Here is a 25,338-nt window from a genome sequence, read left to right as displayed (position 1 = left end):
TTTAATAATTTGACCCTTTTACAAACAGTCTTTTGTGGCAGTGAACTGATTCTGGAGATGACTGTGGCTGCTGGGTGTCAGATGAGCTGCAGCAGCTGGAGATACTTCCCCCCCCCCCAGAAACCAGTACTTTTAAGCCATTAAAATAATAGTATATCTTACCTTTTAAGAAGGGATTGGGCTGATTTTATTTGGGCTTTATTTTGAATATTAAAATTGATGTTTGAATTCATAACAATATCTAGGCTTATTGCCTGCTGTCAATATTATTGTAATTGAGTCTAGATGAATCCTGAGCTATCTTGCATTTTTGGGTTATAAACATTAACCTTTTTTGTTTTCTTTATTAAACTTGGGGACATTATGACCCTTCACAGCCACAATAGGGCCATGATAACTCTGGGGGAGCAGCAGAGATCCACAACTCAGGTGGAAGAATCTGTGCAATTTCTGCAAGAAAGCCATGGGACCTCCTGCTTGCAGTTCACTAGAATCCACTGGGGGACACAGGAAACATGTGGAAGAAGGCGCTCTGCTTCAATTTGAACTTTTTGACTCATATGCATAAATGGGTCTGATGAAAAGCAATACTGCACATTATCTTTACATTTTGTGTTGGTGGCAGCATCATGCTGTATTGTGCTTTTTTTGACTCTGGACAACAAAGCTATTAAGAATTAGAGTTGATGGTCAGATGGATGAAGATAAAAACAAGGCAATCCTAGAAGAAAACCTTTAAGTGGCTGCAAAACAACGTGAGAGTGCAGATAAGAACTATCATATCGCAGGACAATGGCTCTCTAAACACACAACCAAAACTGTGATGTTTTAGATTAAGACACTTACCTATGCAATAATGGTTCAGTCAAATTCCACACCTTAAATAAAATGAAAAATGTCAAAGTCCATATCTAAAGAAAATGTTCGAAGGCTGTACTCTTGCAGAGCACCACATTTATTCTTCACTTTCTAATTGGACTTTGTCTTCTCAGCACTGGTTTTGCTTTCTCTGTTGTTTATCTATGTTCCTCTGTGATTTTTTTCCTCCCCTTGTGCTGCCAGGGGATGAGTTGCTATGAAGACAAAGCAGTTTCCTTCATTACTTCTGCTCAGCTGCCTGCATTTAAAATCTTGCTGTGCACGAATCATTGAAGGACAGCCTCGGAGAAATTCCCTTTGATATATGACACAACAAAGTATAAATAGATCACACAAAAGATAGACTGCCGACACACTAACGTCAGCAAAAAGGAAAGATTCTCCTTTTAGGAGCAGTAATTTGCATGCATTCTCTTTGAGATGTGCCATACTCGCATCAAACAATTAGAATATTTCTCAATCAGATATTGTGCTCTATCACAAGATTAGATTTCTAATCATTGTTTAAATGATCATTTTAAAAGTTACAATCTCTATAAATAAATGTAGATTTAATGGACAAAAGAAAATTAGAAAAAAGATAAGCATTTATTAATGTTTAAGATTTTTTACTGAATATTCAGAGTTAAAAAAAAAGATTATCTTTCATTACTTGTCCTACCATAATTTATTATATTATTAATACAAAGAGCAAGTCTATACAGAGCTCTGCAATTATTTGATTGGGAACTGTTAAATAACCATTAATCATAACATCCAACTAATGAAAAATATCCATAAAAAAATACCGGACCACAGTGAGATTAATTAGAGAAGAAATATAAATAGATAATACTGAAAAGTTTAGGACTATTATGATTTTATGAAATGTTATGGCTTGTATTTTATGTCGTAAAGGACATTACATATTCCTGTAGAGGACAAAATAATTATATTGATAATAATAATCACCATCATGATGGTATATGATCATCAGAACATTAAGTTCTAGCAAACACATATAGTGATTTTTACAACTGTGATACCGCTGCAAATAAGGGTAAAATAAATGTTAATAAACCGGTATTCATACACGCATGTGCATGAACTTCATTAGAATGACTCGGCAATATGGCAACAACTAATTGGAGGAGCCAAGAGGACGTTTAAAAAAAGTTGTCCATGAAAGGTAGAGGATAGGATTTTGTGACTAACATAGCAACAGTGCTGCATGACCACCGGTGCTCTGTGACAGCTGGGGGGGGATTTTGAACTGACAGCCTGCTTTTCAAGCTCCATTGGTCGAAAAGGTCATCAATCTTGTGTAAAACCCCGCCCATTGTCCCCGTCATGGCACTGGAAAAAGCCTTTGAAGTCTTGAGGGGAGGGCAGCGAGCAAATAATGCCATGTGGTGTTCAAGACCGACATTGCTATTGGACCACAGGCACGCGGTTGACACCCATTTCTGAAGGATACTGTCTCTGATTGGCTAAACTCAACACCCAGATCCAGCGTGTGCGCGTTCACGGTTTTCGTATTCAGCGTCGCGAGCTACGTTCACGGCGTGAACTCCTTTCTTTGACATGTGTTTCTTTACGAAATTTACTTACGTAAAATACGCAGCGACAAAGACTGCGAGCCTGAAACCTATGGGGAAGGAGTGAAAAAAAAAGACATTCGGTATCGTCGCATTCTGTATCTGAAGACCATCATTTTCTGAGGGGCTCACCGCTTCAGGGGCGAGGTACAGACGCCGAAATTTGACGACGGTGAGGCCGGAGCTAGCACCAGCGTAAAGTGTGTAAATTAGCCGCATAAAGACTGCGGCGACGGACAGGTTTTCCGTTAGAAGATCTTTAGGCTCTGGTATAGTGAGGGAGCCGCCATGGCAGTCGGATCACTGAGGCTCCACATCGGGATATGAAGAGGAGCTGCATGTGTCCCTGAATTGACAAGCAAACGGCTCGTTTTGCTTCTGGACCGACAACCGAGCTGACCGTTGTTCATTTTTGTGGAAATCACCCTGAAAAGGACTTTTTATCAAACACGGGGCCACGGGGAGAGGCCAGATTCATGACTATTTCAGTCGGAGACGTGTCTTTTGAGGCCCGTTGAAAGAACCTGGACTATAAAGGAGGGAAATGATGCTTTGATTGACCGTCGGTGGGAAAGATTAGACAGTTTTATTTTGTGATTATAAAACTGTTCTAACGGGCTCTCTTTCTGCCTGTGCCCCTATTCCGAGACACACAGATATTAATTTACTGTCAGCCTTTTTTCTTTTTTTCCCTTTTTTTTTTTTCTTTGGATGAGAAGGTTCGGCGACTCGATCAGCCCTGCCGTTTAGCAAGTCGAAAGAATTAAAGGGATTGGATCATGTCGGGTCGGCCCAGGACCACATCCTTCGCCGAGAGCTGCAAGCCAGTGCCGCAGCCCTCTGCTTTCGGCAGCATGAAAGTCAGCCGTGAGTACACCTTACTGTAATCCTAGAGCTGCTTCCCCCCACCCCCCTGCATGCACCATAGGCCCCCGGTGGTCTGTGGTCTGCCTTCTCTCTCTCTCATTTTTCTACATGTCCAAGTGTCATGCTAGCACAGAGTAGCTTAGCCTGGATGTCGCTCAGCGGCGCACACTGCTGCTGACCGGGGGCCGGTCAGTGCAGCAGGCCGCACCGGGGCAGGGTTGGGCTGGGTCACCGGAGAGTGAAGCGTTGGCTTGGCACCAACCCAGGATGGAAAAAAAAAATCAACCAAGCCCTTTCCTACTCCCGGAGATCCGGTATAATAAATGTCTGAATTTAGATCACAGCATATAGCGGAATTCCTTTCTACAACATTGTTAAAGCGGTAGGGCCGGTCTGTATTACGCAAGTGTCTGTGCAGAGCGGAAGGTACGCCCATAGTTGACTCGAGCGAAACCGACTCTGTCTCTGAACATCCAGGTTTGCTGGGTTCTGTGGGCCTGTTTAAAAATTAGCAGCCTCGACGAGTGGACACAGAGTAATCAGATTCGTGGCCGCGGAGATGAAGCCCTACCTGCCATGGGTTGTCAGGCTGGCAGTGGTCATCCAGACACAGGGCTTTGATCTAATTTGGTGTGTGTCAGAAATCTCAAAATAAATCCACCTACCCGCTTCTGTCATTAAAAAACAAGGGGTACTAAAGCATTAAAAAAACGTGTTTATGACATGGTCGTTTGCTTCTAAAATTATACAGCACACCTGAAACGTTGAACCTTGACTGGAGCAATTTTTTTACATGCTGAACTACACCCCTGTTTCACCTTTCACCTATTTAACCATGAGTAATGGTGAAAATTTAGGCCGTAAGGAATGTTGATGTGGTGCTTCAGGGCTGGGAAACAGATATGCAAGCAGAGGAGCTGTGTGTTAAAACCAATTTCCTCTGAAGGAGCATTGGCTGCAATTTAAATGATGCCAAGATCTTGTGCATAGGTTAAAAATTAAGGCGATGACTGCGTTTTAAAAGCTGATATTGCAAAGTAATTTCACTCGTGAGTATAGAGATAACCATCAACCATCATCTGTGATTAATTCTTTTCCCCTTTTTAGTAATAAACCTAAATTTCTCTCAGTTGATTTGTAATAGTTCCATATTAAGTCAAAAGGTCATGTTTATTACTGTAGCATACTATTTCAAGTTATGGCTTTCTAATTTTTGGTATAATATGGATTTTACACAAGGTAATTATTAAGTTTGGGACAATACATCTGCTTGGTTGATTTTTCTATTATTTTTTTTTTACATAAAATACATAATTCATTTAAAATACTCTACTTTTCAGAAAAATCTAAACATTTGTTTGACCGAGTCCAAGCCATGTTGCTTCATATGTAAAAAAAAAAAAAGAATATTTTTTTGTATTTTGCATTATTATCAAAAATGTTTGACACTGCAGCCCACAAAGCAAATTTAAAGATGATTTTGAGGGAACACTGCACTCGCTAGCGTAATCACAAACGGAGCCATTGGGGCGAAAAGCGTAGCAGCAGATTCGTCAACGCTAAAATATCAGCTGTTAATACATTGACAGCCAACGGTGAGGCGGTGGCTTAATCCCATTTTACCTCCTACACCTTTGGGTGTGGAATACCAAAAGATTTCACACCTTCGCTTGGTTTGGTTCTCTTTCGTGCAGCACATCAAATGTGGACCAAAGCACCTGGACAGCGCCACGCTGGAACAGCAGCTACTGAGACAAGAAGGCTGCCCAGCATGAGCAGCAGGGGAGGCGGGGAGCTGTCCAGCATGTTGTTCTATATACGAGACAAATGAAGTAGTACTGAGGAGATGGAGGGCTGCACACACTCTGAGGAAGAATCGTTAAGTTTCCATTTATAAATCTTGCACGCTGGATATTTCAGGGTTTTTTTTTTTTAATTTCTCCTTTATTTACGGGATCATTTCCACTGCAATGATCTGCAACCAATACCCACATACTGGTGGGCTTTGGTAGGAGCAGGGTTTTATGAAAACAGATTTTTCGGAGGCACACTTTTTATGCGTTCATTGCAAAAACTCTTAGAAATGTAACTTGGAATGTAATTTCAGTAGTGGTGACTTATTGTCATTATTAATGCCTTCAGAAAACAGCAAATACCAAATATTTCTCGGTTTAAATAAATTGCCATGTCGACAACCTTTAGAATATTTACTTAAATGCATCCAAAATGTTTCTTGTTTTAGTTGTTCAAAAATAATGTAATGCTTCCATTTGAAAATATGTCACGACAAGAACAAATGCATAAAAACACAAATATCTAGTTTTCACGATTCGTCTTGAAATAAATGTAGTAAACAGATGATTTTGATGCAGCCTGTCTTCCCATCATCACCATACATTAGGGAAGTTTTAAAGGTTTGTGTACTCTGTTTACTATTTTGAAACAATTAATAAACATAAATGGTTTATTTTATTTTATTATTCTTGATAGACATATTCGATAATCCTAGAGGTATTTTAAATAGATTCACATTTATTTGCTTGTTATAGTTTTTATTCTGTAATAAGTCCCTTTTTCTTTAAGAAGCATAAAAAAATATTATCTTATTGATTGATAACCAGACAAGTTAAACGACATGCTCTGATTGAGTGATGATGGGTCAGCTTTGTAAAGGAGTGTCCCAGTTATGCCTAAGTTGATGGCGATGGGACAGGGGAACAGTTTAGTGCTAAGGGTATGGATAATATATCATGTAAAATGAGTGTGTGTCACACACCAGACTGTGATGGTGACATCTGCAATGTTGAATATGCAAAATAAAACTGTCCCTGCTCTGTTTTTCCTCATTCAGGAATGCGTCATGATGAAAACGAGTCTGTTAGGGAAGGTTAAAGGTGCCTTGCAGCTGAGATGCGATCAGGATGTACGTTAGTAGAATCTGGCCTGAAGGTTAGGTTTGGGGGTCACCTCAGAGTTTTAGTGCAGTAATCCCTCCTGGGACACGCCACAATGTCAGAATGGCAAACACACAATGGGTGCTGAAATAAAGAATCAATGGTTGCATTTTTTCCCAGTCAGTGATTATTTATTGTTAAGGTTTGTTGAAGCTTATGGTGATTTCTGAATGTGCTGTTTTTCTGGTCACTCAGTGCGTCTCCCAGTCAAAGCCAAACTTTCTGCCACTCAGTTAATCTTTAGCTTTATCTCTGTCCTTTACAAAGTAATTGGTGCTAAGACTTGTATGTATAAGCTGTAGTTATGAGGCATTTATTTCATGATAAATGTACCAAGCAGAAGGTGAAGGTATTTTCCAATGTGAGTTTGTAGTTTCCAGGATTTATTTTTTAAAATATTTTTTACATTATGACATTTTAGTCAGAATGAATAGCCTTTTCTGCATTACGTTGTGCAGAGCTCAAATTAAGGATGTTTTATTTATGACAGTTTTATACTTGTGATATTAAATATATTTTGATAACACTAAGTAAATGCTATTATATAATGTTTTCTTTCTAGTGTATTTTTTTTGTAAGCATATGGTAAAACCTCAGTATTTTCATATCCCTTATGAAGAAAAACCATAAATGACCAAATTTGGAATCTGCATTCCAGAAAACTGAAATTGAAGTGACTTGTAAAAGCCAGATTAGTGCATCTCTAAAGTTGAACAATCTCTCCTCATAGGTTGGTTCTTTAGATTACTCTACATTCTTTCACATGCAGTAGAAGTCAAACTTCAACGCTAACAATGAGATCCTGCAAATTATATTGTTTTTATTTGTTAAAATCTTGTCCGTGTGTGAGCTTATATTGCATAGTTCCCTTCTCTGGTCTGAAGAATTGGTAGTAGAAAAGTCAAGTAAAATCAACATTCTGCTCCAAAGTTGCAAAAATAAATGTCATTTCTTGCAACTTCTGTTGAAGTCTTGAAACTGAATATTCTCACGAGCAGTGGTGGCAGTAAGAATAAATTGAGAAACTGAAGACGCAGAATAACTAACCACTAAACCAGATTGGACAGCTAAAGCAGGTTAGATGGTTTGTGACAGGAGCAGGTAGTTAGCTGTGCTGCTTTAGAGTTTCTGCTGTATTTTTCTGCTGACTCATGATGTTTTCACTGCTCAGTACTGTGAATGCTTTGACACATAGAGTATTGATAAAAGTGCAAAAAAAAAAGAAAAAAAAGACATCATTAGGGTTAGATGAGGAATATCATCTGCTTGCCTCTTGTTAGCAAGATGCTACGCTTTCAGAGAACGTCCATATTTAGTGGTTGGATTCATTTTATTTAAGACATCCGTAAGTCGTTTATCAATCTAAATAATGTTTTCTCAAAGTGCTGAGTAACAAGTGGCCAAAGGAAACTTATGATGCTGTTTTTCATGTTTCTTGTTTTCTTAAACTCCTTCAGAGTTGCACGATAGCAGAGTGTATTATTTGACTGGATGCGTTTAGCTCATTTCTGTTACCCTGACCTCCACCATGCTGCTGCATGTGCACACACTGCTACACATGTACAGCGCATGCTTTCGTGTGAATACTTTGGCAGATGATCTAAAGCAGCTGTAGCATGTGTGTATAATCACGGAGAGAATGCTGTTGCCCCCCTCGCCCCCTCGGGCAGATGGAGACGCGCACATGCATGTGTGCATACATTCACAGGGGCACGCGTAGGTTTTTGTTTTTGGGGGGCTAAAGCAGCTGGCCAAGAACAATGAGAGGCCTGTTTAGCATTTCAAAGCTGCAGCTCTCTCCCCCTTCCCTCCTTGCCTTTGCTGTCCCCCTCTTGCATTTTGCAAGTGATAATGAGAACAAAATGAGCTAATTATACTCTTTGATTCTGATTGAAACAGCAGGGCTCACAGGCAAGATGAGAACTGTTACCGTCAAACAGGAAAATAGACAAAAAAAAAACAACAAAAAACTGGCTTGACCAAGTTAAGTTTGGCGTTTGTGGTGCAATCAGCTCGGTGGCTGTGCATTGCTGCAATATCTAAAAATCTATGCACCCACGTCATGTTTTGTCAGAACTCTCTGTCTCCATCTCGGTACGGCCTGACCATGTTTGCTTTGTTGTCAGAACTGACATTCCTGTTTCAGGAATGCAGTGAATCGTCTCATCAGGTGGACACTGGCAACTTGACATGATTGCCTCCACGCGTCAACATGGTGTTTGCACACGTCTGCTCGTGCTGTAATTCAGGCGTGTAAATCATCACCCACTTGTGAGCTAAAAGTTTGAAGTCCGATACGTCAGGTGGGAAAGTCTCTGCATCATCCAGCGCCTTGAAAGTAGATGATGAAAGCTTTAGTGACTAGAAAGCCAGGCAGAAGGGACATGCATTTCAATCAAATTATTTGTGTACTTTGACTTTTTTTTAGCTTTTTATCATTGTTTGCTTTATGAAATGAATGGTTTTTATTAGATATTTGCACAACCCCCCCAAAAAAATTGTCCCTCGTTATTTCATTTTATCCAGCATCTGTTTGGTTTAATAAATCAAAGTTCTCTGGCCTTGTCACACTCATTTACCCCTGATTTTGCCTTTAAGGTTAAAGGTAGAACTATCTTAATTTCAATATAATATCTATTGACATTGCACAAATGATTTGACAGTTTATGGCATATGTGGCACAAATCATACACGGTTCCAGAGCAAAGGTTTGGGGGATTAAAACATCTATGTGGATTTTTTTTAATTAACCGTTTGGAAGGATTACGCTCAGATTACCTCGTACAGTAGAGCTACGGCAGCAATTGCAGGAGACTATTCTTTACTTTATTTGTTGCATAATTTCCACAGAAATGTGCCGTTGAAAGATATTGATTTATGTTTTCTTGTGACTATTTGGTTTTGGGTTTAAACTCTTTTTTTTTTTATTTAAATAAAGTTAGATATTTAATCTGGGTTTTTAATAGAATATTTTTGTCCTATTTCTACTTCTGATTTTGACACTTATCCGGCGTTTTGAAATTAGACATGAAAATATTTAGTACTGTTCTATTTACATAATCTTTATAGGATAAAAAATATATATATATTTTTTGGCCTTTAATCTTCCAAACACTGATCTGACCAGATTCTGATCAGTTGTGCTCTACTTAAAACTGATTAAATAATTCAACATAGTATTCAGCTGTAACAGGACCTGAGTACCATATTTGCATTTTACTTGACACTTTTACCATTATAGTTTTAAAAATGCTTGAGTGTATATTCTTGGCAGCTTAGTACACTTCAAAAGAGTGAGAATAACTTTCTTGTTAAACAGTTTTTTTTTTTTTAACATCATCACACTTTGTGCTTATATTCTTGGCTTTGCATAAAGTGCACCCATTGCTCAGCCATTTCAAATGTTTCCTGTATATTTTCTTGACATATACTGATGCTTGACATGCAGAAAAGTCTCTTGGAAGCAGTGTTGTTTGATCTAGTAACAAATCTATTCAGCGAGGGCTGAGGCTTAGCATTATGGAACAATGATTAAAATTCAGTGCTTCAGAGGAATGAATCCCTTTTTATGCAGTATTGTACAGAATTTGAGAGACTGCATTTTTTAAAATAAGCTTTGTTTGGAATTAGCTGCAGTTGCACGTCTGTTCTCCATTTCTTTGCAGAATTTCTGACGCTGAGCCAGACTGGGCAGGGATTTTCTTGAACATCAGCTTTGAAGTCTTTTCACTGATTCTGAATCTAGGATTGGGTTTTGGGTTAAGACTTTGAGTAGGCCATTATAGCACATGACTATGCTTCAATATAAACACTTCCATTGTAGGTCTGGCTCTATGTTTAGAGATGTCCAGTTGAAATGTGAACCTCTTCCCATAGTTCTGTCTTTGCAGCCTCTATGGAGGGTTTTCCACAATGGCTCCTTCCATTGTACCATCTACTATATGATGCTCTTCCCAGTAAAGCATCATATAGTGTTTTGCAGGGAAGCCAGAAATTTGTATTTTGTGCTCTCTTAAGCCCAAAATAGATCTTTAATTTACAAGTTAATTTTTCTTCATACCAATATTCTGTAAAGCCCAGAATAAGCAACTAATAGTTGTCTGACCTGGTTCTCAGCAGCTCCTCCAGAGTTGCTACTAGTGGCTTTTTTTTGGGCTGCTCTTTGGGTTAATGATGCACTTCTTTGCCTTGAATTTCAATTTGGGATTTCTGAATAAGATGAGGTGACTACAAATGGAAAGCCTCATGTTTTGGTAGTATTTTTATATAAGTATAATTTTAATCCAACTTCAAAAATATGCACAACTTTGTTTTTTGTATCATTAACTCACAATAAAAGCCCAGCCTTCTGACCTCACATGTATCTAATGGATGCATTTAATGGAGTTCTGCCATTATCACCTTCAGTAATGCTTTAATTTTACCTCTTTGATCATTTTCTCTTCAGCTACATCGTGTCGTGATTGTCGTAATCAACATGCATCAGAGACATCATACCCTCTGACCCTCAGTACGGATCGATGGCGAAACGCCTCGATCTGATCTCAACCAATGCATGCAGTTAGATTGAAACTTTCCTCCTGTGTAGACAGGCTCAGGTCAATAGAAGAAAGCTTGACTCACTTCTATCTGTGACATTAGTGGTGCCTTTGAATGACACCCTGCTTCAGTTTTGTCTCTCAGCCTAGCGGCTCTGCTGCTCCTGTGTCAGCCGATTCCAGCTGTGGCCTGGGCTAGCCTGGTGACCTTAATTGACTATTGATGGATCTGGTTTGAAATTGCACAGGCCGTCCCTGTTGCTTTGCACCAGAGCTGTAGGGCTTATGTGGATGAAATTATGTTTTAGATATTCTTTTTCCTATCTTATAACATGATTGCAGAAATACTTCAAGTTCAGGGTTGTGGAAACTTCTTTTTATTTCAGGATGTTTGCATATGGTTTTCTGGTGAAAACATTGCTTTGGCAGAATGGACATTTAATTTAGTAGAAGTAGTGAGGCCAATCCTTCATTTAGTGGTTATGGAAAAGTAACTCCAGGCTTTTTTTTTTCTTTTTTATTGTTGCATAATCGAGGCTTCCAGTCAGAGAAAGAAGCCGAAGCAGAAAACGAGCTATAGAAAAATGCGGTCATATTGCATGGTCATCCCTGGTTGGCACCAGTGTGTGATCATACTGTGAGCTCTACATACTTGTCTGTGTGTGTGAGAGTCGGCAGACATTTCTCACGGTTTGAGGAAGTGCAGAGGCGTCATAGAAATGGCCCTGCTGGAATACGTAGGCAGTAATTTTTTTCTTCTTCCTTTTACGCACAGTAACTCTCCTGTTCTTCCAAAAATCTGCCTTCAGTTACTCTCTGTAGGCTCCTTTCTGGAGAGCGAAGTCTTTCTGACCTCCCTTCATCTTCTTTATTCTCTCGCACTTTGATTTTTAGTCACATTCGCTGAGACTTTATGTTCTGACTGCTCAGTCCTTGGCAAAAACAAACCCACACACATAAACAGGAAAACACACATGTGACAAGATTGTTTGGTGCTTGCTTTCTCATTTGCAAGTCTGCCCATGCAGGCCCTGTTTGTGTCAGAATCAATAACCCTCTTGGAAAATTACCCCAGCCAGCCAGTGAGGGTGAATGATAAGACCAGTAAACATCCGCACTTCTTCCAGTCTCAGTAAAAATGTTGATTTTCTCTTTTTTTTTTCTTTCCCCCCTCTTTAAATTTGAACATATTCTCAGAATATTTGAGGTAAAACAAATCAATTTGATTGACTAAAACTATCAGGAATAAATAATCACTACTTTGGAGTAATACATTTAATTGTTGATTTTTATGTGCGTGTGAAATAGATTTTGTTTCAACCAATCTTTTTCCAGTGCAAGATGATTAAGAGAGGACTGAACATGTGCTGCGGCGGTGGTCGGATCCTTTGTGGTAATTTTGGGGTTAATTTCGGTCCTTCCAAAGACTGCAGGTGTGAGGCAGCACGTACTGCAACCCACTAGTGGATAAATGTGCTTTTAACTGCCAGCTAATGTGGACTTTACCCCTCAGCTCTGCTGCAGTGAGGGAAGGCTGTGGGAGGCAGGTGGAGAGAAACCTCTGAACTGGCCTTTTAAAGGGCCATTTATCTTCTAATACCAGATTTATGCTTGTTTTGCTGCTTCCTAGCAACACTTGTTCAAGATATGATGCCCCTGTGGATCAGGAATATCAAATGATGTATTCCCAGGTTGTGTGTACTGTGTCTTGTATCTTAGCTGAAATTAAATGTTGTCTTTTGACATTTGTCCTTCTGTATGATAGTAATTTCTGTAAAAAGTGTAGTTTCAACCTCAAATCAAACCCTGTAGCACAGCGCAGGAGGGTTTTTCCACCAGCGCTGTGTAGCGCCAGCTCTGTTTCCACCGCCGTAACCTCTGACAGAGAAACCGGTGTTATCTCTTGGCTGTGCCTGAGTAAAGAACCACTTTCGTCAGGAGCTGGAGGCCAGAGACCAATAAAATATTGGGAACTCCTCAATTTTCTTTTTTAGTTCTACGCTTTCTCAGCCAAATTTAAGATGGAAAATGACACAATCTTTTACAAATACATCATCACCATAACGGTATTACACACAACATAAATGGCACTGTTTGAAATGTAAAAGTTGTTGGTTTATATATTCAATTAAAGAAAACCAGTTGAATCTGCTTGTAGTGAAAAGAGGTTTCTGAATGATCTATGTGCGCAGTACCAGCCCTATATGTAGGTGGGGGTGGACTTCAAGTGGGCCTGGGCACTGATAGACTTATCTCCAACAAATCACACTATTGCACAAACTGGCTTTGTGGTTGGGACTTTGTGGTGAGACATAAAAGAGGACCATGATTGTAACTTCAGCATTTGCCTGTTTAAAGTTTAATGCAATGCCACAGTTTTAAGGAGTCATTTTAGAAAAGTTCTTAAGTGGTAATTCTCCTGCTGTTTGTTCAGATATACAATGCAGAGTTTCCTTTGGTTGTAAAGAGCATAAGAGTATCGCAGCCTCCGTGCCATCTGTTCCTGTAAGCTGTCAGTCAGCTGTGTACTGTGGACAAATGAGGGGGGAAAACCCCCTGATTTTTTTCCCCCCCTTTCTAAATGAGGCAAGGTGCTCACATCCCATGACCACACGCTGTTAGCACAAATCGCAAAGCTCGTTAGTGACACAAACGTCATTAGTTTTAATGAATAACTGCTTGTGCTGCCCACCGCTTCACTCCTAAAACTATAAGCCCACATTAGCTTGTCATTAGTGGACAAGGGGTGTAAAGGTTTTAATATGTTGACTTTATTTCAGTTTGACTCTACCAGTCCATGTGTTTGTCAGTCTTCTCCCAACATTTGTTTTATATCGAATTAAAGACTTTCCTCACATAATATTTGTTCCTCTTTGATTTCTTCTGTGGATGCTTGAGTCAGCATCCTGATTAGTTTGTCCTCCCTTTATCTGCCGGTATGAACTGCCAGCAATACTTTTGCTTTCTTCCATTAGTGGCCTGACTCATTATTTTTGAGTGGAAACTTAATTGGCTAGAGAGTCATGCATCCCACTGGATGCTTTTTCCATAGGTTTGATTTGGCAGAGAAAGACAAACATCGAAGAGCACCTGAATGTTTCCAGATCTCTCGGGTAATTCTGAAGTTAAACGGGTCTCCTCAGGATTATAAAGCACCTCTCAGAAGACTCAAACCTGTAAAGAACTGAAACTGTTGACTTTATGTTCCAGTTCTCATCTCAGTTTTGCTATTGAAGTGTTAAAGTCAAACTTGGACTATGTTGGATGCCGTTTTCTTTCCAGCAGAAAACAGTCGGGTGAAATGTATGCGAGGCGTGCCTGTAAAGTCAGAGGTCAGTGTTGTATTTCAAGCTAATGAGCCTTATGGCTGATCCATTTCATCACCAGTCAGATATTGACTGTACTCTGTACTCAGAAGATAGCTGGTCAATGTTCGTGTGAAATCTGGAACGACCGACTTGGATTCCTGGTATTTTTATTGATGATACAGTCTTCGTGAAAACTTTAAAGCTGCCAAACTGGAAGGCCTGGTAGTGTCTGAGGCAGGACATTTTTAAAACCTATTGGAGAATGTACTCCTGCTCTAAATTTGTCTTTATTTAACAGTGGTTGTTGTGGAGACCTTTGACATTTGCAGATTTTTATATTTTACTTTAAACAGTACAGTATAGATACAGTGAAGATACAAGTGTGACATCATACCACTTTTATTTACCAATATGTTACGTCACATTACACTTGAAACTGTAAGAAGTTACCATAAAGCTCTATCTATCTATCACAATAGACATGTGATCAAAATCAATGGAGAATACATCTGGTAGAATATTTATTATATAGAATATTCACTGAACTCTAATCCAGAACCTCACAGCATTTTGGGAGATGTAGGCAGAGGAAAGGCTTTAGCTGCTTAACCTCTCACAGCAAGCTAAGTAAGGTTGGTGGCATCAACTAACTCACTCACTCTTTAGTTACCTAGCAACAACCTGTTGAGTAACTTGCCCACCAGCAGTTTCAGGTTTCGCCACCGTGCCTCATAACTGCTTAGAAAAAAATAAAAAACAGCATGGTGTGAAAACTGCGGATAAAACTGGAAATGTCACACCACCAGTTTGGCAGCATTTCAGATATTTAAAACAAAAAACAAATAAATAATTATCCATATTGTCTGCGATGAAACGCTTATCTTGTGACAAGTTTTCAGCCATTTTGTGCGGCCCTACTGTAGAGTCTGAGCTACACTAGCCCTCCAACTTCATAATGTTAATCTTAAAGTCCATCGAAGATCATCCTACATCACCATCATTAGGTTAATTACTTTCATACCCACCAATGTCCTCTTCTGGAGATGTAACCATAACAACAGCTGATATAACCTGTAACAGCTCAGAAAAATACTATAAACTGCCTGAATTAATCAGAAGCGATCAGAAAATGAGTGGTGGTTATCATGAATTTATTAAGAATTGTTGTGAAATGATGGAAAACATCAGAACATGTAATGACAAATTCAGAAATGTAGCTTACTATGCGTTTGAAATAGCCAAACAATGTTCTTGACAGTTTTGGTATCTTGACCAATCAGAGTACTGGAGAGAATGTGTAATGGCAGCCAGCAAATCATGCATCACTGATATGAAAAAGGGCTCTGCAGACTGTCCGATATTAAAATAGGTCAACAGCATCCAGTGGTTCTTCATGAACGCTGATGTTGTTCTCAAAGATTTAGTTCTTGTGTAACATAAGGTTTTGTCACAGAATCTGTTTAAAATAAATCTTTTTTTTTCTTCATTTTATCTCTCATATCTAAGCCGTCATATTCTTTCCTTGCTCTCTTTAAAAGCTTCACCACTGTGTCATAAACTCCCGCATGTCTCTTTGTGTCCTTCTGCAGGAGACAAAGACGGCAGCAAGGTAACGACAGTAGTGGCCACTCCTGGCCAAGGCCCCGACAGGCCACAGGAGGTCAGCTACACAGACACGAAGGTCATTGGCAACGGATCCTTCGGCGTCGTGTACCAAGCAAAACTCTGCGACTCTGGGGAACTAGTGGCGATAAAGAAGGTCCTACAAGATAAGAGGTTTAAGGTGAGACATGCATGAAAGATGTGCACACAAAAAGGCAAAGGAAAGCAGGATGTGCAAACATCCTCTCGTGTTTAACTTTAGTCATGATGTTTTCTTTCCATCTTGCACAACATGTCCAACACAAACACTTGCTGTGTTAATGTGAATATGCTGATCTTTTACACTTACAGGGAGATTTAAAAAAACAAAAAAACATCCAAAACCAGAGAAAACAACAAAGAAAACATTGTGCTTTTAACTCAATTGCTTGTGTGTGTCAAAGGAATGTGTTTTTTGTGTGTTTGGAATTGCCAGGAGATTTTCTTTCTCTGCCTCTCTAACAAACATGAACTTTTTAATATTTATTTGTTCAGGAGCCTGACAGATTTTCTTCAGCAGTTATAATGACGCTAGTTAGAAGTAATAAAGTTAGATGATCGATGAAACTCGAAGAAAACCTGTTAGAAGCTACAAAAAAAAAAAGTAGAGACTGAGGTGAAGGTTCGTCTTCATCTTTAAAAAACGACCCTAAACACGCCACCACAGCTACAAATGACTAGTTTAGATAAAAGGATATTCACGTTTTAAAATGGTCCAGTCAAAGCCCAAACCTGAATCCAATTTTGAATCTGTTTTTAGAGGGATGTTAATAGAAGCTCTCAATCCCCATTTAAAAGATGTAATAATTAAAATTTGGGTGTTTTTTAAAAATAAAGATAGAGAACAAAAACTCTGTATGATGCAACTGACCAACTGCTTGAAACCTTGAAAATACCTAAGTAAGTGAGTCAACAGTTTTAAACTGCTTTTGAGATGGGATAATTTTAACCATAAAAATGTGACTGAAAACAGCAGCTGCCAGTAAATATTTGGTGGGAATAACTGAGGGAATCATTTGTTTTTGTTTTTATAGTGTTCAAAGGAGGCACATTTTGTCCTATAATGCGTTTCACCAGAACAGTTTACACCTTAGCATAACAGAACGACAACACTGGAAACAATTAGAAATTTTCCAAAAACATTCAATTTACTGATTTTACCATGGATATAAGATATTTCTTTGTTCCTTTTTTCCCCTCTCCGGCTCCTCGGCGTAGATCTGCGCTCACTGCTCTGTCCGAGGTTTTCCAACCTGCAGCTCCATTTGCCACGGTAGCTGTTAAAATTTAGCTGAATCCTGTGGCGCTTTAAGGCAACCGGCTCAGCTTAACGCCTCCGCGGAGCCGTGGCCTATTTTTAACCTTTCTGAGGGTTTGTGCGAGTGCAGCACACTCTGAAACCAGACAAGAAGAATGATGTCACTTAATGATATGGAGGTTGACCATCTGCTGCTGAATTCACAGCGCTTCTCAGACATGCACGCACGCTTCTTGTGACTCTGCATACTGGCTGTGATGAAGTCATATCCTGCTCTCTGTGAGCCTGTGGTTAGTGGGTTGCTTCTTGAAGCAGGCCAGTGATCAGCTGAAGATCACATGCTGTTGTATTGTATAGTTTCCAAGGTTAAGCAGACCCTCTGCATCAGCCCTCCACCCCTCCTGGCTCTCTGAATCCCCCTTTCCTTCTACTCACTCAGCCCCGTCCTCCTCGCCAACAGCTGGTGAGGAAATATGAGGCAAATGAGAGCCAAGACTCTTCACATGACTGTCAAGCATGCGCTATAGTGTGCACACCAAGTTTCACACACAAACAGAACCCATCACCTTCAGATTAATCTTACAGAAGTGTTTTTTCCCCCACGTTTTATTTTTGTTTTTTTCTCATTGACAATTTATTTTTGGTTGCCATGCGAGACTAAAAAGTTTTTTTTTTTTTTTTTTTTTTCCCCACTTACGTGCGAACAAAGCCGAAGTAATCACATGAGTAGGATCTGCATTAGGGTGAAGCTGATGAGACAAAGTGTGAGACGGTTCTGGTGGGGGTTACAGTCTGCTTGTGGTGCATTATGGGATAGGCTCCATCTCCTATTCCCATTTGAGGGATCGCATATCAGCCTATTGGAAAATGGATGCTCACATCAGAATGCTCACTAAGAGCTGGAGCATCAGTGGTGGCAGCTAGTCTTTGGCAACATTAATGAACAATGGCGTTTGCTGTTAGCTCCCAGGTCAGCTGAAGTTCAGGAAATCGGATCAATGCCTCATCAGGCCCTTGATGCGATTGTTTGAAATGAGGAAAAATTGCATTTCTGAGCCTGGCTGCAGATGCATTTCTTCATCACACCCAGGGCAGAAGCTGCAAGTTATTTTGAGGCTGCTGTAAATACTTAATGGAAACCCAAATGTTCATTAATGTGCAACAGACATAAAATAGTTTCTCAGGAAATGCATTAATATCCATTACTTTTACTTTGATGTGATACAAAGTGCAGCACTTTGCTTTTTAAGAAGTTTTTCCTCTTCTTTTAAATTTAAGCAGGAGATCAGAAGCTGTTTGTTTGTAATGCTGATACAGATTTTTATTCTTTGTAAGCTGATTCAACTGTATTACAAGAAGATTTTGGAACAGCACTGAAAATATATATTTTTTCCAACCGTCCTTCCAAGAGCTGTTATTATTCACTTAAATTGGATTATAAAACTTTCAGATAAGCCTGGAAGGAGAAAGAGAATTGATAGTTAAATTAATATGATTAGGGTTGAATGTCTCTAAACCGTAGTTTAATACATTTAAGCATAAAATGGAAATTAAATTGTCTATTTTTTTAAAATTATTATTATTGTTATTATTATCAGCCATTGCGTTAGTGGATTAAGAAATCCAGAACCTGCTGGTCTTGGCCAATGAGAATCTGTCACATACCATAGATAGTATTGACCCATCAGTCTCATTGATAGAAAACTGTTTAATTAATTCAACTCTTAACACAGTGCTGTGACAATAAATGCATTAGCTGTCTCTTTTGGGGGCTTCAGAAAAATACCGGTATATAGATTTAAAAACAGACGAATGAATATGTGGGATGTTTTATTACCACCAAATGAGATGCTTAAGGTTTTAGTCACAGTATTAAAAAAACGATGCCCTCAAGTTATTTTGTGGCTGCATTCAGTTTAATCCTTAAGCAGAAGAGGAAATTGAAGTATGTGTTTGTGTAGGTGATAAGCTTTGGGTCTATGTGCTCAGTCTACTAGATGTGGTTTTGTCCCATCAGCATCATGAAGTGCTCAGCTGTAGCACCCCTTAGCAGCCTGCAATTAGGGCATTTTTTCCCCCTCCAGTTTCCACTGGCTTCGTCTCCCATTTGTGCCACTCTGTGTCTGCGCTGCTGAGACTCTGGTGGACGACGGGTCAGCAGGACGGACTGCAGTACAACAAGAGCTGAGCTGGGCTTTACTCAACAGTCTTCCTGCTCCTCCTCCATATGCTACCATCACCCCTCCGCACATAATGCACACACACATGCTCACGCAGACAAAGACACACCCCGGGACAGTCCAGTGCAAGAAGACGAGGGCGTTGGCTGCAGTGCACAATAGTTCGATGTCTGGTCTGTGACCTACGTGCAGTGATGTCACGTCGTGGTGGGAGTAGTGGGGGGTTCTGAGTGGGTTGGTCGTAGTCAGAAAGACAGGAGGCGGGATGGAGGGGGTTATAGACAATTTAAGTCTGCTTATAAGTGACTCAGAGTATTATCTATACAAGGCTGCTGAGCTATGGTACGCTCTTCAATGCTTTGCTGCTGACACAAAGAAGACCAATACAAAAGATGAACTATGAAGGAAAAACTGACTGAGATGGCTCCAATCCTGATTTGAAGCAGCATCTTTGATATCTCTTCTCTGATTTAGCACTAACTTGAAACTCGATTTGTTTTTGATTTATTCTGATTAAATGCAGAGTTCTTATGCAGTCTGGAAAACTATGAATTTTGATGAAATGTGTCCCGAGTCTGGATTAGTATGGAAAACTAAAACAATAGACATATTTCTATTTCAAGACTTAATGCCTTTTTTAATCTGTCCATCCTTTCATTAGTATATCCATCTGTTCATCCAACCCTGAGAGAAATGGACATTTGTTTCTGGAAGATTTTGACATAAAAATCTGTAAGAACCGTATTTGTGATATTAGTGGTTTATCATATTGTTTATCATTTATCGTAAAAGATTTCTTATGATGAGAATTTTTATTTATCGTTGTCTCAATAAATTCTAATTAATGATGTTTAGAAACCCCAGAAATGTTATTTTACTATGCTCTTCACTGACTCACAAGAGCATGAAAACATATCGGTAAATTTGAACATTTTAAATACATTTAATATGGGCAGTTTAGAGACATAAAACACATTTCTTTGGGTAAATGTTATAATAAAGCCTATTTCAAATGGCAGTTTTTCACAAACAATATTTGTCGGTGGCACTATGAATGCAGACATTCAGTCACAACCATTCAGTTACCTAAAAAATAAGTAACTTTTTTTTTCTTTTATATTTTTTTACTATCACAACAGTGCCACAAAATATTGTGATAAATTTCCATAAAGTCAATTTTACCCTACCCTATATTTAAACAATTATTGCTTTAGGTCTGGACTCAGATATTTCCTTGTTCATTTAGTCATTCATGCAATACTGATGAAATGACGCCATGTTTGTTTCTTCTACTCGTGGGTGAAAATGTCCTACGACACTTTATAACACAAACGCAGAGAAAACCCTCTTAGTTATTTCAATCCACTAGAGATTGTTGTTGGAATCAAAGTCTCACATGTATACAAGACTACTATCAATAAAGTTTCAGATATTATTATGCGTCTCCCAGCAACCAGCAGGCCAAGTGCTCCGTTGCATACGACTCCGACATCAAAGCTGGATTTTTACGCAACCGGCCGGATTCTGACCTCGTTCATGCTCTAAGCTTCCTCGTGTGGTCTTTGGGTTGTTTTCTCTGAATCCGACCACCCTGTATTTGTGTTTTTTTTCCGCACTGGGGTTCTCAGCCTGCAAAGGTTATACAAGCACTTTAGATCAAGCCACCACAAAGCCCTGAGATTAAAGGGAGGAAGAAGGAGAGGAAAATGGAGATTTGTGCTAAAAGTATGATCTGCAAAGGAGCTGTTGGAGCTTTTTCTATTATTTTAAATTCTTCTCCTCACTTGGAAATGCTCTGAGTGTACAGTTACTTTCTGTGGGGATACCGCAATCACCCAGTGATTACATTTTGAATCCAGTTGGCTTCTAGCCAAGCACTTTTCCTCAGAATTTTCTTCTGTGCTAACCAATTGCCATCGTATGCCACTATTGCTGGCTGGCACATTTCTCTGATGTTGTATCTTGTGGGCTTTTAGTTTTTCATAAAGGTTATGCTTATATACCTCAACTCTACTGCAATGGCATATAACAGCTCCATCTCTGTGTTGCGTAGTTATCCATAAAAGAAATTGCCGAGTATTTCTGGTTTAACTGAAAACTGCAGACCTTCCCAAAGACATATTAAAGTAACAAGCCTGATACTTCATGCTGATTCGTCATCATTAAAACGGTTTTATTTCTTATTCTCAGAATCGTGAGCTGCAGATCATGAGGAAGCTGGACCACTGCAACATTGTCCGCCTGCGCTACTTCTTCTACTCCAGTGGAGACAAGGTCAGTCAGAGATGAACATTTCAGCTCCCATTCATCTGGTTGAAGAAGCTGGTTTGATATGTCTGTTGGATCCATAGAGGGGAAGCACGTCTGTAGCCTCCTGCAGCTGTCAGAGTTGTTGGCGAACACAACTCATATGCATGCTTCTTCTTCGAGGAGTCAAGGAATTTGCCATAGATGGTTTTAATATATACTTCTGAAGATTTCAGGACATTGACAAGTATCTCCTCTACTTGTCGTTTTATTCTGTTGTCGTTAGCTATCCAGTGAACACCTGCCTATTCATGGTTTATTCAGTATTCCTGGATTTTTATGTGGAATATAACTAAATTATTTGCTAATTGGCTGTAGCTCCTAGAGAGAAAATAAGAAAAACTGTAGATATAAGCTTCTGTGATGGTGCTAAGATGGTTTCTACTGTTCTTATTAGTGAGCATTAAAGTATAGTTTGTGTTTAAACTATTAAAACTAGCATTTATAAGCATCTTTAGAGGAGAGCTCAAGTGTTTGTGGATTCTGGCTATTTGCCAGACCTTCCCAAAGACAGGCTGTGGTCCCAAACCTCCATGAATACTAGGGGTCCACTAAAATACACTTTCTGATTTAATTTTTTAATTGTTTACTTCAAAATGTGCTCTTTTAGAAATGGGACACATCTTTAACATTCAGTGATTTTCAGAAGTATACACACCGCTAAAACCTGTTGGCATTCAGCTACATTACAACAGACCGCAGTGTATTTTATTGCTACTTTTTGTGGTGGATTATTTTCTTTGAAGTGGAAGAAAAGGGAGACATGGTTTTCACAATATTTGACAAATAAAACTCTGAAACTGGCATGAGTTATGTATTCAGCCCCCTTTACTCATCCAACTCTAAATGACGTGCAGAACAACCAGTTATCTATAGTAGTTTTCTATTAAATAAAAGTTTACTTTATTTCATTTAATCTTAGTGTGAATCCACCTGTTCTGTGAGCGACTCTGAGGTTTGTCAGACATTATTGGACAGTCGGCATCATGAACGGCCAAAGCAGACAGGCCAGGGAGGACGTTGAGCACTGCTTAATGAACCGTCTGAAAACGGAAAGAGCGTGGCACAACAGCAAACATTCCAAAACGTAGCCGCTCATCTAGACAGACTGGCTCGACAAGGATAGCTTTGATCGGAAAAACAGCCAAGTGATCCCTGATAACTCTGGAGGAGCTGCAGAGATGCACCGCTCAGGGAGGAGAAAGGCCTTTTCTAGTCATGTTGACCTGATTCACACCGATGCTCTCACAAATCCTCACACACACACACACACGCACACACACACACACACACACACACAGGTCAGTAGGCAACTTAGAGTCAAGTAATAATGTGTGCATTGATGAGAACAACTTGGGGTAAGGGTTTGAAAAGACAAACCAGTATAAAAAGAGATAATGCATAGCTATATATTGGTAATTGCTGACAGCTACTCTGACTTTTAATTGATTGATGATTTCTTTTTTTTTTCTTTTTTTTCCAAAAAAATAACAGTAGTATTGTAAGTTTTCAAGTGTTTAGGGGGTAGGAGTTAATACGTTTTTACTTCTTCCTACCCATTTTGAGCATGATATGTTAACTGAAACAGATATCTGTATTTTTTTTTCTTCTTTTCTTCTTTTCTATTCACTTTTCTTATTGTGTACTATATTACTTTTTATATTTGTATCATGTTCGAAATAAATTTCAAATTTCAAGTGACAAAATGGGAAAAATTTAGAGTATAAATGCTTTTGGAAGATAACGTATTAAACAATGTATTAGCCAACTAACAATATCTCTGTGTCTATATGCTAAAAACATAAACTCTGAATATTATTAGTCCTAATGCAACCAGTTTGAAAAGTGGACTTGCTATGCTTTTATTTACCTGCGCTTTAAAACAAAAACAAAAAAAAAACAATCAAAAACTGACCTTTTATCTTCTGGTGCTAATTTTCAGGGAAAATAGATGTTGTTGAAGCTTTTAATTGATTACTTTCTCTATGTCAATTAGAATTGTTGTGTGTCTGACTGGCGGTGCGTTTGACAAATCCAACAGCAGATCGCGTCCATCAGGACAGGAAAGTCACCTCTTTGTCTTGCTTTCTATTTCTGTCGACCTGTGGGGGGGTCTCCTGGAGACTGAGAGGCTGGAAGGTGTCATTCAGCCGGCTGACAAACAGGCCCGCCGAGGTCTGCGTGTCAAATATAGACACACATGGGCTTGGCACACACGCTGTGGGGACTATACCCATGACATCGCAACCCGGAATGCTCTCTGCAGCACACCTACCAAAGTTAAAGGAAAGGATTATGGGGTCGTGGGTTTGAGTTGAGTTTTGGTGTGAAGAAAGCTGACTGAGGTGGTTGGGTGGGAATGGGGCGAGGAGGCATAACTTTGTAAGATCAGGGGTTGTTGGTTAATTATAGATTTACTCAAGCTGTCCCCTCTATTCTTTAAACTCCACCTCAGTGCTTCTTCTTACCTCATGTGCTCAGTGACCTCTGGGAATTCATGGCTAATCATTTATTTCCAGAGACTGTTGGACTACCAGAAACAAACGGCCGCTCTCCATGTAACACTTAAAAAGACCTTTTTTTTTTTTTAATCTCAAATTGATTTTGTCATCACATCCATAAAATTCCTGCTTACATTCAGTTCTACCGTGTTGCCTTTCCTGCTCGTTTATCCCCCCCCCATTCCCCCTTCTATCCCCTCTCATCGTGTCACTTGGCTAATTATGGAGACTGGCACCATGTTGTTGGTATGAGGATTTACCACCCATAGAGCCTAGAGTGAGCAGGGAAACAGAAGGGAGGGCTCATGAAGGAGGCGAAAGGTAAAGTCAGTGCTTAGACGATGGATGGAAAGTTACAGACCGGCTGATGGATTGAAGGGTCTTTAATAAGAAGACCCCGAATCATGGAGTGAGAGTTCACACTGGATGCATCTTTCAGGGAGGCAGCTGTCAGACACGCAACTACAGCTGCCACAGCTGTCATTATGTGGACAGGTAGTCTTATGCAATTACTGACATGTGGCAGGCCCGGTGCACATGGTGTGCTTCAGCTTTTACCCTTTAACCTCTTGTATAAGACTATCTAAAATGAAGGCCGCTGTTCCAAATAGCGTGGGCTGTAAGCAAATAGTTGCTTGACTTTTACCTCCTGAGAATATGAAGTTGTAATGCGGCATTCGAGTGGAACGGTCGCCCTTAACGTTATCTGCCTCAAATTAATCATTGCAGTGTAGCTGAGAGCGCAGAGCAGCTCACAATCACACATCTCAACTCTCTCTCATGTGCAAAAGTGCATAATGAAAATACTTTTAGCAGCATGTTTCAAGTACAAGCGATCAGATTTTTATAATGCCAGCATTAAGAGGTAAACAACAACGATCACTTGGGTAAAGGGCACTCCAGTGAGATAATGGGGATGTACTGGTACGAAAATTCTCAACATTAAACTCTTGCTTTTTGGTGTTTGAAATAGCCCTGCCTTCTGCTCGTCTCCGAAGAGAAACACCTGAAAGCTCCATTTCAAGGACAATCAGACCAAACATCTCAAACCAGTAACCATTTAATCCCTACCTCACAAGGACAAGAAGAGCAGGAAAGTAAAATTGATTAATCTGAGCAAGAGCGTTGGACATTCAGTGCCCCTTACCGTCTCGCTGCTTTGGCAGATCGTCGGCATGTTCTAATCCTTCCCACAACTAGTAAAAGCTTATTTTGTCAGCCTTTTTAGAAGAACTGGCACATTTTTAAATAGAAGTATCAGCTATGCAAGTATGTTTAGCTCATAAGGATGGAGCAATGTTTTATGTTTATTGAAAGGACTAAAGTCA

The 25,338-nt window shown here is 39.5% G+C and overlaps 1 protein-coding gene across 2 annotated transcripts in view; it reads left to right on the top strand.

Annotated features, from left to right (window-relative positions):
- The first annotated feature begins 2,473 nt into the window (after positions 1-2,473).
- gsk3ba (glycogen synthase kinase 3 beta, genome duplicate a) overlaps positions 2,474-25,338 on the top strand; it is a 34,864-nt gene continuing 11,999 nt past the window's right edge. Inside the window, exons 1-3 of one of the 2 annotated variants that reach the window (XM_015051946.1) lie at positions 2,474-3,323; positions 15,713-15,906; positions 21,393-21,476. In XM_015051946.1, the coding sequence (XP_014907432.1) occupies positions 3,236-3,323; positions 15,713-15,906; positions 21,393-21,476 (366 nt within the window). In that variant the 5' untranslated portion in view covers positions 2,474-3,235. The remainder of the gene's footprint in view (positions 3,324-15,712; positions 15,907-21,392; positions 21,477-25,338) is intronic. The other variant, XM_015051947.1, reaches the window with a different exon arrangement.

Source organism: Poecilia latipinna, unplaced genomic scaffold (genome assembly GCF_001443285.1).
Source record: "Poecilia latipinna isolate Pla-1442-1.1 unplaced genomic scaffold, P_latipinna-1.0 Scaffold1075, whole genome shotgun sequence".
Lineage (NCBI taxonomy): Eukaryota > Metazoa > Chordata > Actinopteri > Cyprinodontiformes > Poeciliidae > Poecilia > Poecilia latipinna.
Note: the sequence above shows the minus strand (reverse complement) of the source record. Positions and strands in the feature narration are given on the sequence as shown.